Source organism: Salvelinus sp. IW2-2015, linkage group LG22 (genome assembly GCF_002910315.2).
Source record: "Salvelinus sp. IW2-2015 linkage group LG22, ASM291031v2, whole genome shotgun sequence".
NCBI classification, from domain to species: domain Eukaryota; kingdom Metazoa; phylum Chordata; class Actinopteri; order Salmoniformes; family Salmonidae; genus Salvelinus; species Salvelinus sp. IW2-2015.
This window is the reverse complement of record NC_036862.1, coordinates 17,848,313-17,864,222: the sequence shown is the minus strand read 5'-3', so window position 1 is coordinate 17,864,222 and position 15,910 is coordinate 17,848,313. Positions and strand designations below refer to the sequence as shown.

Here is a 15,910-nt window from a genome sequence, read left to right as displayed (position 1 = left end):
AAAATCTATATTCACAATTAATGAGTTGTGTTCTTATTTGTTGATAATCCAATGTGACAATTTACTGCTGTAGTGTTACAATTTACCCGCTGATGGGGCAAATTGTCACAAGTGCACACTCTCTATTTTACAGTTTACAACTCCGTACTGAAATAAGATATGAAGATGTAATGAATACAAAACATGTGCCCAAGACTTCCTTCTTTCATTTGGTATGATATTTATACCATTGTGATGTATTGTGTCCAGTAAATGTTAGACAGCGTGAAAAGTGTGACAACATACCTCGCTCTTCCCTATTATAGGGGATTTTTTTCTCATGCGTTCCGGTACCTCAGAGCTCCCTAGGTCACCACCCTTTCGCACTCACATTTTCCCCCGGCACCTTCCGATTTACAAATTAAGACTTGAGTAAAATCTTTAAAATTGTTGCATGTTGCGTTTATATCTTTGTTCAGTATACATAGAACCCTCCATGAAGAGTTCTTCCTAGAACCCTCCATAAAGGGTTCTGCCAATAACCTTTTTATCTTCTAAAGGTTCTAACTACTGTAGAATCCTATATGAAGGGTTCTTTCAATTATTCATTCTAGAACCCTCTATGAACAGTTCTACCAAAAACCTTTATTTATTTGAAAGGTTCCTTCCTAGAACCCTGCATGAATGGTTCTACAAGTATTATTTGCAAATGTTTTAATGACAATACATTAGATACATCATAAGGCCTTTCTCTCAGGGTCTAGTTATACCCTAACACAGTAGTTGGAAACCCCTGGTTTACAGACCACATCAGGCCTGCAAGTCACATTATGCTGGCTTGTAAAGTGATGAGGAATTCAACTTGGAATCCAGCCAGAGTGAGGATATCCAACAAATGGGACTTTTATTCACCCGCAATCAGCATTCAGAATGACGGCCAGGGTAGAGAAGGTTGATAAGGAAGACTACCTAAATCATCTTAACTGAAACAACCATCTCAGTAATGGGTGTAAGAAGTCCAATTACTAACAAAAGTTATTTATTTTTGTGTAGCATAAGATTAATCAACCAATCAATGCAAAAACACTGATATTGAAACAAACAATTCTGAAAATCAACCTGCAATAGAGCACAACCGGCTGAGATTGGGAGTCCCATAGGGCGGCGCACAATCGGCCCAGCGTCGTCCGGGTTAGGGTTTGGATGGGATGGGCCGTCATTGTAAATAATAATTTGTTCTTAACTGACTTGCTTAGTTAAATAAAGGTAAAATAAAAATGAAATGAATAAAAAATGCTGGGAAATATTATAATGATGGGCGTGGAGTAAAAATGACACAATCACAGTTACACCACTTTACAGAGTTAATTCAAATCCTGAATCAACACTAGAAATGTTACACTGAAAAATCAACACGAGGTAACACTGGCCAAGTGAACAATTTGCTGTGTACCATACAATACACTGCTGGTTTGCTTAGACTCCCTTCTATTCTCCTACTCAGTGTTCAATAAAATCACAGAAAATACTTATTTGAAAGAAAGAAACCATGGTAGAGATGGTAGAGAATCAACTGTGTCATTAGTGTATATGTAAAATGATCAAGGGAATACCAGATACATTTACAAATATTGCCATGTAGGTACAGTTTAAAACATTCTCACATATATCTTTTTACGCTTATCAGATTACTCAAACTCCTGATGTTCAAGTTTAAACATTAAGGTAAAGATTAACGCTCAGTCACTATTTTGAAGAATGAAAAAAAAATATGATAGAAAAAAAATGATTCATATTGGTTCTATGTAGAAAGAAATCCTTCTTTCCTTCTAAAGAATCATCAAATAACATTTTTTTTAAACGGTTCTTAGCATGAAAAAGGTTCTAGGTACAACCCTTTGCCTTATAAAGAACCCCTTGTCTTCCAAAAAGGATTCTTCAGATGAAAATTGTTCTTGGTAGTACCCTATCCCTCCGAAAATAACCCTTTCGGGAACCCTTTTTTCTAAGAGTGTACAGACTATCAGTAACATTTCAAAAAACTATCTACTAAACCTTACCCTTATCCTAACGCTAACCTTAACCTTTACCCTTATTCTAAACCTTACCCTAACCTTAACCCTTACCCTTATTCTAAACCTTACCCTAACCTTAACCTTTACCTTATTCTAAACTTACCCAACCATTAACCTTTACCCTATTCTAAACCTTACCCTAACCTTACCTTTTACCCTTATTCTAAACCTTACCCTAACCTTAACCTTACCCTTATTCTAACACCCTTAACCCTAACCTTAACCTTCTACCCTTATTCTAAACCTTACCCTAACCTAACCTTTACCCTTATTCTAAACCTTACCCTAACCCTAACCTTAACCTTATTCAAACCTTACCCTAACCCCATATTACCCTTATCCTAACCTAACCCTAACCTTTAACCCTTATTCCTAAACTCTAACCTTAACCTTTACCCTTATCCTAACGCTAACCTTAACCTTTAACCCTTATTCTAAACCTTACCCTAACCCTAACCTTAACCCTTATTCTAAACCTTACCCTAACCTTAACCCTTACCCTTATTCTAAACCTTACCCTAACCCTTACCATTATTCTAAACCTTACCCTAACCCTAACCTTAACCCTTAGCCTTATTCTAAACCTTACACCTAAACCTAACTGCAACCTTAGCACACAGTTGTTTATCAGTATATAGTGTGTTGATAGTATTACAATGTGTAGAGCAGCTACAGATGGACTATCCAAATAAAGTGTGACCCAAGTGAGTGCTGGCCTTTTTTCATGTTTGATGTGAACACATAACATGGACAGTAACAAAGTATACAGTGACATTCTGTGGAGAAAAACACCCCAGATCAAGTCATGATCATTATAGACTGAAAAACATTAACCACCATGCACTTTTATAGCAGGCATTGTGTCACCTTTATGATAGCATTAGGAAGAGCATATAATGCAGAAGTCAGTTAAATGATTAATTATGGGGTTTAATACACTTCTTAATGGATTTAGTATCCCCCTGGGTGCCGTGGAGTCTGAAGTCAAATATAGAAAGGACAAGTCTCCATTCTGTCTACGGTTATTGAAGACACTTTTTGCATTACATGTATAGCAAGCTTTTTAGAAAGTATAGTCAAAATGTTTGTATGTGGGTTAGAAAGGGAGATATACTGTACACTTACAGGGATAAAAAGAGAGAGAGACACACACACACACACACAGCGAGGGTTAAAAAGGAGGACAATCTCTCTTTTGTTTGCATATAAGCTGTGTTGGCTGGAAGGCAAGCAAATTTTGAGGGTTGGATTTGAATTCAATTTGCCCATACCAAGACTTCCCTATGTGGACCAGGTCTATGGCTCAGTGCTTCTCTGAAGGCTGCGTATGGAAATCATGTTGTTAAAGTGTCATGGTCTCCCAGTTCACAGCAAAGCACCTGATGGAGAGACACAATAAACCTGCATGGGGAGGCTAACAACTACCCAGGCCTGTTTCTAGCATTTTGGGGGCTCTAAGCGAGATTTTGCTGCAGGACACCACATAAGAGGAAAACTGCTGATGCACTACCAACACAATACAATTGGGGTGTGCCTTGAAACGGTACTGCAACTACCAACCAACATCTTGGTTGGTCACCATCACCAGCCACAGGTCTTCATAAAGAGCTGATCTGTGAAGAATGTTGGGCTACAATGTGTTGTATGACAGCTGCTAAAGAAAAGTTGATGGTCTCTACAAGGATGCTGAAAATAATGTTGGCATTCTTTAAGTTTTTATATGCAGGCGTATTTGGTGAAAAGGCTGTCCTAAAGGAAAACCAGTTACCAGTCAAAATGTTGTCCATATAAGACCGAGCATCTGGGAGCATACTAGTGTGCACATATTTTAGTTCTACATGACTATTTACTCTGATTCATTATATGAAGTATTTGTGGATACCCAAGTGTTCACAAATAAAACATAAACAGACCCTTGAAAAGTACTCTTTTCTCCACAATAACACAACAGTGAAGATACACTGAATGGCCAGCTGGCCCTAATAATGTCCAAACCTCAGTCAGATCTGCATATAGTAAAGGCTACTGTAATTGAGTAAGGAAGAGCTGGCTAATGCCATTTCTCTCTCAGCATTCCTTGATGCTGAAAGTCAGAGGTCTTACTTGTGTCACAAGTCGTATAATGCACAAATGAATAGAGCAGTGTATCTATGGTTATATCTCTTTAATATTCTTCTTTATAAAACTTGAAGTTCATTATTACTTGAGATTATGTAAGACGGTCTATGTCCTGTCATTGAGGCAGCATGACTGTTGTCAAATATATTTCCCTTTGATTTCTATGGGTCCATGTTGCAACTTGAATTGAATCACTTTGTGGCTAAAGTTTGCCAACGTCTATCAATGGCCTTTCTCTCTAGGATAAAAGACTGCAAACTAGAATGAGAGAGAGAGAGCATCAGAGAAAGTCTAGGCAACCTTTAGATAGTGTGGCCCATTACCTTGTTGTCTGTATTGTTCACCCCATGATCCTGGGTACACACCTCTCATGTTTACAAAGGAAGACAAAGAATCTACTAGAATAAAACAAACACACAGTATCATTGGATATTGAGTATAATATAATCCAATCTAATTTAGCGTTAAGTCAAAAACTGTTGATGGCTTGGTAAAACTTGTCTCTTACCAATCCATCCACAAGATGATATCTGTAACTCTGAGTTAATAGTATTCCCTTAATACTGTGAATTAAGTATGACAGAACCCAAGTCTATTACATTTTCGCTTTCAAGCAGAGGTTTCGGTTGTGGCGTTGACAACATCAACCTAGTTTTGTTTAGGAAAATAGTGACTCAACTCATTATTAAGCAATAAGAGCAGTACTTCCTGGTGTTGTGATCTTTGCTGCTGTTTGCTTTGGACCCATTGACCTCTAAGAGAATTCATTTGGCAAATCTCTGACATTTTTGCATAACATTATTATGAATTTATCATTCAAGTGTTTTTTGGGCACAAATGAAATATCACTTATAACCCAATCATCCGATTCAACATCACATTTAGTTTTGTTCTGCCACAAAGGTTGTTTCTTGATATTCAAAACAAATTGTAGTCTGTGGAGATTCAACATGAATTTAACAGTTTGTTATTTCTGCATAGATATTGATATTTCAAAAGTACCATACAGGCCAGGCATGAGAGGTTGGTCACAGAGTGTGAAAGCATGTCTTATGGTTTACGATGTTGAAACTAATGGCATCTACCTCACAGTTTGTTTATGCCTCATCAGGATCTCTCCATGAAGAGTGTAGGTAGTGTCTAGCGAGTGGACATGCCAATGTTAACAGAAAACAAATGGAGTCCTGTAAAGGGCATTGACAGGTAGCTTGGGAGATGAAAAGCTTTTCCTGTTTGCTCAGGCAGATGTCTCATAGGCCGATTTCGCTATGCCTGAGGAAACAATGACTGGCTTGTCTGTGGCCTGCGTGGAGAACATTATCGGTCGGCAGGTGTGCGAGAATCTGACTTTGCATAGACCAACCTGGCAGACCAAAAAAGGGTTTGTGTTAGCTATCCTCCTCACAACTTCTAGAGGTCATGACCATTAGCCATTGTGTATTATTGTTGTCCTGCTCATGGTGGGGTTTTCATGCGTCTGCTTGCCTTTCTTTTTCTCTCTTAAACCCTATGTTCTGTTATTTACCCATAGGCGTATCTTTCACTCATGGCTGAGAAGTGGAGAAATAAAGGCACACTGCCGAGGGACTTATAGGTAGGCATTATGGTCATGAAAATAAATACATCATTCATTTAAAAAATAATAATAATGCAAAAGCAGTCATACAAGATTTACTTTGAGTACTCACACTATATCTTGGTCCATTTGTTTGTCTTTGTCGTTTCTCTGCCAGTAAATCTTTCACTGTGTGCTTGACCCTAACCCCTTGATAGGCCCTTTTAGAATACTCTGGAGGAGAAAAAGAGAGAAATATTTTGCACACATACACACACACAGAGATATTATTTACTCATTATTTCGAGTGTGAAGTAATACAAGTTAATACATTATTCTACACTCATTACTCTGCGGTGGTTATTGAAAATTATGAGATCATTAAAAAGATCTCCATACACTCCTAACACAAGTTAGGATCACCACTTTATTTTAAGAATGTGAGATGTCAGAATAATAGTAGAGAGAATTATTTCTTTCAGTTTTTATTTCTTTCATCACATTCCCAGTTGGTCAGAAGCTTACATAAACTCAATTAGTATTTGGTAGCATTGCCTTTAAATTGTTTAACTTGGGTCAAACATTTCGGGTAGCATCCCACAATAAGTTGGGTGAATTTTGGTCCATTCCTCCTGACAGAGCTGGTGTAACTGAGTCAGGTTTGTAGGCCTCCTTGCTCACACACACTTTTTCAGTTCTGACCACAAATTTTCTATAAGATTGAGGTCAGGGCTTTGTGATGGCCACTCAAAGACAGCAAAGTCAAGGTATCGAAGCCATTTTGCTACAACTTTGGAAGTATCCTTGGGGTCATTGTCCATTTGGAAGACCCATTTGCGACCAAGCTTTAACTTCCTGACTGATGTCTTGAGATGTTGCTTCAACATATCCACATAATTTTCCATCCTCATGATGCTATCTATTTTATGAAGTGCACCAGTCCCTCCTGCAGCAAAGCACCCCCACGACATGATGGTGCCACCCCCGTGCTTCACGGTTGGGATGGTGTTCTTCGGCTTGCAAGCCTCCCCCTTATTCCTCCAAACATAACGATGGTCATTATGGCCAAACAGTTCTATTTTTGTTTCATCAGACCAGAGGACATTTCTCCAAAAAGTACAACATTTGTCCCCTTGTGCAGTTGCAAACTGTAGTCTGGCTTTTATATGGCGGTTTTGGAGCAGTGGCTTCTTCCTTGCTGAGTGGCCTTTCAGGTTATGTCGATATAGGACTCGTTTTACTGTGGATATAGATACTTTTTGTACTGTTTCCTCCAGCATCTTCACAAGGTCCTTTGCTGTGTTTCTGGGATTGATTTGCACTTTTCGCACCAAAGTACGTTCATCTCTATGAGACAGAGCGCGTCTCCTTCCTGGCGGTATGACAGCTGCGTGGTCTCATGTTGTTTATACTTGTACTATTGTTTGTACAGATGAACGTGGTACCTTCAGGGTTTGGAAATTGCTCCAAGGATGAACCAGACTTGTGGAGGTCTACAATTTTTTTCCCGAGGTCTTGGCTGATTTCTTTTGATTTCCCCATGATGTCAAGCAAAGAGGCACTGAGTTTGAAGGTAGACCTTATAATACATCCACAGGTACACCTCCAATTGACTCAAATGATGTCAATTAGCCTATCAGGATCTTCTAAAGCCATGATATCATTTTCTGGAATTTTCCAAGCTGTTTAAGGCACAGTCAACTTAGTGTATGTAAACTTCTGACCCACTGGAATTGTGATACAGTGATTTATATGTGAAATAATCTGTCTGTAAACAATTGTTGGAAAAATGACTTGTGTCATGCACAAAGTAGATCTCCTAACGACTTGCTAAAACTATAGTTTGTTGACAAGAAATTTGTGGAGTTGTTGAAAAACAAGTTTTAATGACTCCAACCTAAGTGTATGTAAACTTCCGACTTCAACTGTATATGAAAACTATTATTTTCAGGAGGCCTACATTAAACATACTATGCGCTTATTGTATTCTGTTTTTGCTCACTTATATTGTGAGTATTTTAGAAATTAGCTTGAAGTAAGTATTTTCAAATTGTACCTACTCAAAGTAAAATACAAATATACTCAAGTACTGTACAATTATATTGCTGGTTGTTTTTACAGATAATCTGCTGCTCCTGCTTAGTGCCTGTCCTCATTCATCCTTCAAACATGTTTCATTTGAATTTTCACAATTTTACATAGCTGAATTGCCTATTGGGATACATGTGTAAATGGAATGGAAATTGTCTTTGGGTTTGGTCATTGCAAATTTCCTGTTCAAAAAGGTAATTTTGTACAAACATGCCCATTGTCTAACTGGTGGCATTTCCATACACTGGATAGCCCCCCCCCCCCCCCCCACGCATTTTTAGTAGTTGAAATAGGCCAAGTGATAGAAGTATCAAAAGGATCAATATTTATTCTTATATACGCCATAAATCTCAACAGCAAATATGTCTCCAGCCTGATCTGTAGGCAACCCCCCCGAACATATTCCTAGTGAGCATACTATAGACTATATTTGCACTTTAACATGCAAAAGGAAATCACATGCAAAAAGAAACAGTACAGTATGTAAAAGATCTAAGCTTTATGAATGGAGTCGTAAGATAAGTTCCTATTTTACTATAGCCATGTTGATCATCATACAGTCAAACAGTTTTGAAATTCAGAAATTGATGTTGGAATCGGATCATAATGACATCGTTTTCTAGCTGTTGCTATATTTGATATCCAAATGAATTATTTATTAATTGAAAAGAGGGTTGGATACCGGACAGCCAAGACCAAAACAATATCTGCATACTATTCAGCATCATCATGTCCTTTATGCTTTGCACTAGTCGCAGCCAAGTATTGCCATCTTTAGATATAATTAATGAACAATCATATGTATGTTCAAATGACAAACTGTTACCATATTTCCCAATGCAATACTCTACAGTACTATACTTTCAGTTTTAGTATGAAACATACAATCCAATACACCAATCCAATACCTTAAAGCACAATGTTAGCTTTTCGGGTAATTTAATTCATAAACTTTTTAATATTGAAGGATACTAGTAATTTCCAAAAATGACAATGGCATAAATCAGATTGTTATGCTAGTTAAGTATGTCATTATCACCCCCTTAAGGACAATGGCATTCGCTTTTTATGGATGATGATAGTTTGTCAAAACCATATACTATGGAAGTATCTCATAAATGATTATGAATCAGTGTTATGGTTGCATTTTGCCTTACCGGTTTCCATGATGCAGCAGTTTCAGGTCTGTTACTACAAAGACTGAGGAAGCCAGTCCTCTATTCCAGTGAAAGTGTAGATGTACCTATGATCAAAATCATACTAAAGACAAGCCTTTTCCACCTCTGGAAACTTTTATGGAATCCTTCGCACACTCCACTGATGGAGAGTGTACGGAGCTTTTCAAATGACCTTTTTCCATGCAAATGATTGGTAGGACGTTTTTAGACTATTTGCATCTACAGTCTAGATTAGAGGAGAGCACAAGCATCTAAGAGACTCATCGGAAGGCATTCTATTTTGTTACATTGAAACATGTTTTTATAATTCTTTAGGCCCATTTGGGCTCCAATTATTTTTTTACACTGTCAAATTTCCCCTCAAGCTATCAATGTAAAAGCTTGAAATTATATATCAAAAAAGTTTCAGTCACACTAAGTAAAGGCAACAGGTGTAATGCTTTAGTAGCCTATTTTGTTATGAGCATGTTTGAGCCTTTATGAAGTGTCATAATAATACGTTATGTAATAATACATTATATCTGTCAGCTTTAAGTCAAGTGTTACAGGTTTGTCTGTACTTGCAGGATGGTATCACCTAGAAAGTCAGAAGACAAACAATGTCAAATAAAATAATTGTATTGGTCACATACACATGGTTAGCAGATGTTAATTAATGCGAGTGCAGCGAAATGCTTGTGCTTCTAGTTCCGACAGTGCAGTAATATCTAACAAGTAATCTAACAAATTCACAACGACTACCTTACACACACACAAATGTAAAGGGATGAATTAGAATATGTACATAAAAATATATGGATGAGCGATGGCCGTGCGGCATAGGCAAGATGCAGTAGATGGTATAGAATACAGTATATACATATGAGATGAGTAATGTAGGATATGTAGACATTATTGAAGTGGCGTTATTTAGTGACACCTTTATTAAATCCATTTATAAAATGTATTAAATTGGCCAGAGATTTGAGTATATGTTGGCAGCAGTCACTTTATGTTAGTGATTGCTGTTTAACAGTCTGATGGTCTTGAGAGAAGCTGTTTTTCAGTCTCTCGGTCCCAGCTTTGATGCACCTGTACTGACCTCGCCTTCTGGATGATAGCAGGGTGAACAGGCAGTGGCTTGGGTGGTTGTTGTCCTTGATTATCTTTTTGGCCTTCCTGCGACATCAGGTGCTGTAGGTGTCCTGGAGGGCAGGTAGTTTGCCCCCGGTGACGCGATGTGCAGACCGCACTACCCTCTGCAGAGCCTTGCGGTTGTGGGTGGAGCAGTTGCTTTACCAAACGGTGATACAGCCTGACAGGATGCTCTCGATTGTGCATCTGTAAAAGTTTGTGAGTGTTAAGGTGACATGCCAAATTTCTTCAGCCTCCTGAGGTTGAAGAGGCGCTGTTGTGCCTTCTTCACCACGCTGTCTGTATGGGTGGACCATTTCAGTTTGTCTGTGATGTGTATGCCGAGGAACTTAAAACTTTCCTGTCCCAATGATGTGGATGGGGGGATGCACCTTCTTCAGTTTCCTGAAGTCCACGATCATCTCCTTTGTTTTGTTGACGTTGAGTGAGAGGTTATTTTCCTGACACCATACTCTGAGGGCCCTCACCTCCTCCCTGTAGGCCGTCTCGTCGTTGTTGGTAGTCAAGCCTATCACTGTAGTGTCGTCTGCAAACTTGATGATTGAGTTGGAAGCGTGCTTGGCCACGCAGTCATGGGTGAACAGGGAGTACAGGAGAGGGGTGAACCATGACTGCGGGCGGCCCGTCAGAAAGTCCAGGACCCAGTTACACATGGCGGGTCGAGGCCCAGGGTCTCAAGCTTAATGACGAGTTTGGAGGGTACTATGGTGTTGAATGCTGAGTTGTAGTCAATGAACAGCATTCTTACATAGGTATTCCTCTTGTCCAGATGGGTTAGGGCAGTGTGCAGTGTGATGGCGATTGTGTCGTCTGTGGACCTATTGTGGTGGTAAGCAAATTGGAGTGGGTCTAGGGTATCAGGTAGGCTGGAGGTGATAAGATCCTTGACTAGTCTCAAAGCACTTCATGATGACAGAAGTGAGTGCTACGGGGCGATAGTCATTTCGTTTAGTTACATTAGCTTTCTTGGGAACGGGAACAATGGCGGCCGTCTTGAAGCATGTGGGCACAGCAGACTGGGATAGGGATTGATTGAATATATCCGTAAACACACCTTCCAGCTGGTCTGCGCATGCTCTGAGGACGCGGCTAGAGATGCCGTCTGGGCCGGCAGCCTTGCGAGGGTTAACATGTTGAAATGTTTTACTCACGTTGGCCATGTTGAAGGAGAGCCCACAGGCTTTAGTAGCGGGCCATGTCAGTGGCTCTGTATTGTCCTCAAAGCGAGCAAAGAAGTTGTTTAATTTGTCTGGGAGCAAGACGTCGATGTCCGCGACGGGGCTGGTTTGCTTTTTGTAATCCGTGATTGACTGTAGACCCTGTCACATGTTTGAGTTGTTGAATTGCGACTCTACTTTGTCCCTATCCTGACGCTTTGCTTGTTTGATTGCCTTGCGGAGGGAATAGCKACGCTGTTTGTATTCGGTCATGTTTCCAGTCGCCTTGCTGTCACATATACTCCCTCTCCGGCCTCTAGGTCATCAGGCTGTTGATTATCCCGCACACCTGTCACCATCGTTTTGCGCACCTGCACCGCATGACACTCACCTGGACTCAATCACCTCCTTGATTGTCTTCCCTATATCTGTCATTCCCCTTGGTTCTTTCCTCAGGTGTTATTGACTTTGTTTTCATGTTGGTGCATTGTTTGTGTTTTGTGTTGTTTCTTTTATTTATTAAAACACTCACTCCCTGACCTTGCTTCCCGACTCTCAGTACACTCGTAACACTTGCCATGATTAAAAGCTGTGGTTTGCGCTTTCAGTTTTGCGCGAATGCTCCCATCAATCCACTGTTTCTGGTTATGGAAGGTTTTAATAGTCTGTTAGAGTAGCAATGGCCCAGAATGCTACCAGCTCGTGTCGAGCATTCGATATGCTGATAGAATTTAGGAAGCCTTGTTCTCAGATTAGCTTTGTTAAAATCCCCTTCTACAATAAATGCAGCCTCAGGATATATGGTTTCCAGTTTACATAGAGTCCAGTGAAGTTATTTCAGGGCCGGCGAGTAATCTGCTTGGGGGGGGGATATACACGGCTGTGACTATAATCAAAGAGAATTCTCTTGGTAGATAATGCGGTCGGCATTTGATTGTAAGGAATTCTAGGTCAGGTGAACAAAAGGACTTGAGTTCCTGTATGTTGTTATGATTACACCATGAGTCGTTAATCATAAGACATACACCCCCACCTTTCTTCTTACCAGAGAGATGTTTGTTTCTGTCGGCGCGATGTGAGAAGAAACTGGGTGGCTGTACCGACTCTGACAACATATTCCGATGGAGCCATGTTTCCGTGAAACAGAGAATGTTACAATCTCTGATGTCTCTCTGGAAGGCAACTCGTACCCTAATTTCGTCCACCTTGTTGTCTAGAGATTGGACATTGGCGAGTAATATGCTCGCAAGGGGTGGAAGGTGTGCTCGCCTTCTGAGTCTTACCAGTAGGCCGCTCCGTCTGCCTCTCCTGCGGCGACCTCGTTGTTTTGGGTCGGCCTCTAAGATCCTCTGTCCAGGGTGGAAGTCCGAACACAGGATCCGCTTCGGGAAAGTTGTATCCCTGGTTGTAATGTTGGTAAGTTGACGTCGCTTTTATATCCAGTAGTTTTTCCCGGCTGTATGTAATAACATTTGAGATTTTCCTGGCTAACAATGTAAGAAATAATACATTAAAAAAAAATTACTGCATAGTTTCCTAAGGACCTGAAGCGAGGCGACCATCTCTGTTGGCGCCATTGTAGATGTCTGCACAAGCTGCATGATCAGTATAACACGCTATATTCAGGAGGTTGCATATCCTCCACATGGTCCATAATTATTGGCACCCTCGATATAGATTATCATAAAAAGTTATATTGCATGCGACCCCCCCCCCCAAAAAAAAATATTATTTTATACAATTGCTCAAAGGGAAATTATTTGCGCCCCTGTTTTCAATACTCTAGCACTCTCCCCTTACAAGGATAACGACACAGCCTTTTTCTCTAATGTTTTATGAGATTGGAGAACACATTGGGAGGGATCTTAGACCATTCCTCCATGAAGAATCTTTCCGGATCCTTGAAATCCTTCATCTGCGCTTATGGACTGCCCTCTTCAATTCAAACCACAGGTTTTCAATGGGGTTCAAGTCTGGATACTGAAATGGCCATTGCAAAATTTGGATTGTGTGGTCAATTAACCATTTCTTTGTTGATTTTGATCAGTGCTTGGCATTATTTTCTTGCTGGAAGATCCCTTGCGGCCAAGTGTCAGCCTCCTGGCAGAGGCAACTAGGTTTTTGTCTAAAATGTCCTGGTACTTGATAAAGTTAATGATGCTGTTGACCTTAACAAGGGCCCCAGGATTAATAAGAGATAATAACATCAAAGTAAAGGAAAAGTACTTTTCTGCATATGATTCTGTTTTTCAACACCAAACCCACCACTTGTGTGGCCAAAGAGCTCTATTTTCATGTAATCTGACAGTAGCACCGGTTCCAATCCATGTGCCATTGCCGTTTATCAAACTCCAGGCGGTGCTATGCTATACTCTATGGACACAAGGCCTGCATAGCTGCGTAGGGGAAACAAGTTGAGTTGCACAAAATGGAATATAACATTGTGGATGAAGTTCAGAATGACACAATTTCATGTGTAGACCTACAACATCTAAAGACCTGCATCACTATACTGAGAGCTTTGCTGTTTCTAAAAATATGTATTTTGGTGTCAGAGGAGGCTGGTGGGAGGCGTTATAGGAGTACAGGCTCATTGTAACGGCTGAAAAGGAATACATGGAACAGAGTCAAACATGTGGTTTCCAAATGTTTGATTTGTTTGCTACCGTAAAAATAATTCCATTCCAGCCATTTCAATGAGCCTGTCCTCCTATAGCTCCTCCCACCAGCTTCCTCTGTAGGTTGTTTTTGGAGCCTTTGTTTTTTCCAGGTCCCCCATACTGCACAATGAGGATGAGGAAGTCATTCGCTGTTTGTGGTAAGTTTATCAAAATAAGTGAAATCACAAAAGAAGGTGTCTGCACCTGTCTATAACATGACGTTTACATGAAAAAAAGAGATTTGGTTGTGAAAAATAAAATTTATCCTTTAACTACCTTGCTGGCTGTCTCCAAATCCACACAGCCAACAACTAAAAAGTTATACCTACACTTTGGCACAATATAGAGACTGGTTAAAGGATTTGTCAACCGTGAATGAACACTGCAATGAACCGTGACTGCTAGGTGTGGTGTAGGGGAAATCAGCAGCTCTGTCGCTGTCTTTCCCTCTGTCTGGCTAGAAAATGAACCACCATGAACCACCATCTGGAAGGAAATAGATGGAAGTGCATTCCCTATAGCAGAGAGGAAGAGGCGAAGCGAGAGGATTAATCTACCCAAAATCTGTCCGAGTGAGATCCGCCCTGATACATGTGGATGCACGTGGCATTCTGGCAACTTTGAGAAAAAAACGACTTCGTTGTGCATGTTGTTCACACACACACACACATATCTGCCCTCTCATTGGCTAGAATGGTCCCACTTGATCCCGCCTGTCTTCAATCGTTGAGGACATGTATTTCTATTGTTAGAGCAGTGACTTGGCTATCTTGTCAATATAATATATAATCTTTGCCTATAGTCACAGCTCCAACCAGTCAGGGAAGACAAACAATTAATTCAAAACAGACTAATTAGCTCACACTTCACAATCACATGGCTACCATAATTCACAGAATAGAGGCACCTCCACCCTGTAGGTGGAAACTGGAACATATTCTTATAGAGATGTGAAAAAGCATATTGTGGACATTCTGTCACTGAATGGATTCAGAAGTCCTAATAATGAAGATTAAGTATTTCAGTAAAGCTTTACATCACAATGAGCGTATTACTTAATTACTGAAAGCCTAGATACCTGTTACCTGTGTAACAGGTATCTAGGCTTTGTTACAGTCGGACTACAGTGAAGTGATGATAGGCTATGGCTATGGTTCGGTCCTGGCGTCTTTTCAGACCATGTGACCTTAGCAGGAAAAAAACACTCTGAGTGATAGACAGGTATTGTACAGTCTTGTTAACCAGTCTGTCTATAACGAGATAATACTATGTACCATCACATGGCTATGGTGAGACTGTGTTAGCGCAGCTGGTCTTGCTGTGTTGGGATGATGTTATGCTAGCTGACAGTTGTGTGGCGTTATCAGTGACTCATTGCTTCCAGAGAGATAAGCCGGTGGCCTAGTGCACGTCTCTTCTTTGAACACCCGACACCTAATAGGCAACAGGAAGGGATGTGGAATTCCTGCCAGGAATAAGTACTGGCTGACTCGCACTCTACTGGGCTCTGGGGTATTAAAGGAAACCCAAAGTAACACAAATCCAGCCTGTCCTTCCTGTGCACTTTTTTATTTTATTTTTTATTTTTAACACGCTCAAGAAGCACCGGAAATCTGAAGTAGCCAATAGCAACCATTATTGTTTTACTACTTGGTATTCTTATTATTTGTACACATATCATATTTTCACCTTTGTGCGCAAATAACGAAGTGTAACATTTGTCTCTTGAGTCACATTGTTGTATGGTGTGTCTACTAAAGTGTGAAGATTGTCTAATCTGACCTCCAGTGGAAACCTTTGGACATTACACCTGGAAAGGTCCAGCTCCTCAGTGTAGGCTGGTGTGATGAGCTATAGGAGGACAGGCTCATTGTAATGGCTGGAATTTAATAAATGGAATAGTCAAACATGTGGTTTCCAAATGTTTGATTTGTTTGATACTGTAAAATGTATTCCATTCCAG

The 15,910-nt window shown here is 40.1% G+C and overlaps 1 protein-coding gene across 2 annotated transcripts in view; it reads right to left on the bottom strand.

The window, feature by feature from the left end:
* Positions 1-15,910, bottom strand: part of LOC111949674 (POU class 2 homeobox associating-factor 2-like) — a 49,735-nt gene that overhangs the window by 13,310 nt on the left and 20,515 nt on the right. The window contains exons 1-2 of one of the 2 annotated variants that reach the window (XM_023967025.2): positions 8,976-9,114; positions 5,861-5,961 (exon numbers count right to left, since the gene is read on the bottom strand). In XM_023967025.2, coding sequence (XP_023822793.1) covers positions 5,861-5,961; positions 8,976-8,985 — 111 coding nt within the window. In that variant the 5' untranslated portion in view covers positions 8,986-9,114. Of the gene's footprint in view, positions 1-5,860; positions 5,962-8,975; positions 9,115-15,910 lie in introns of those variants that run through there. The other variant, XM_070434083.1, reaches the window with a different exon arrangement.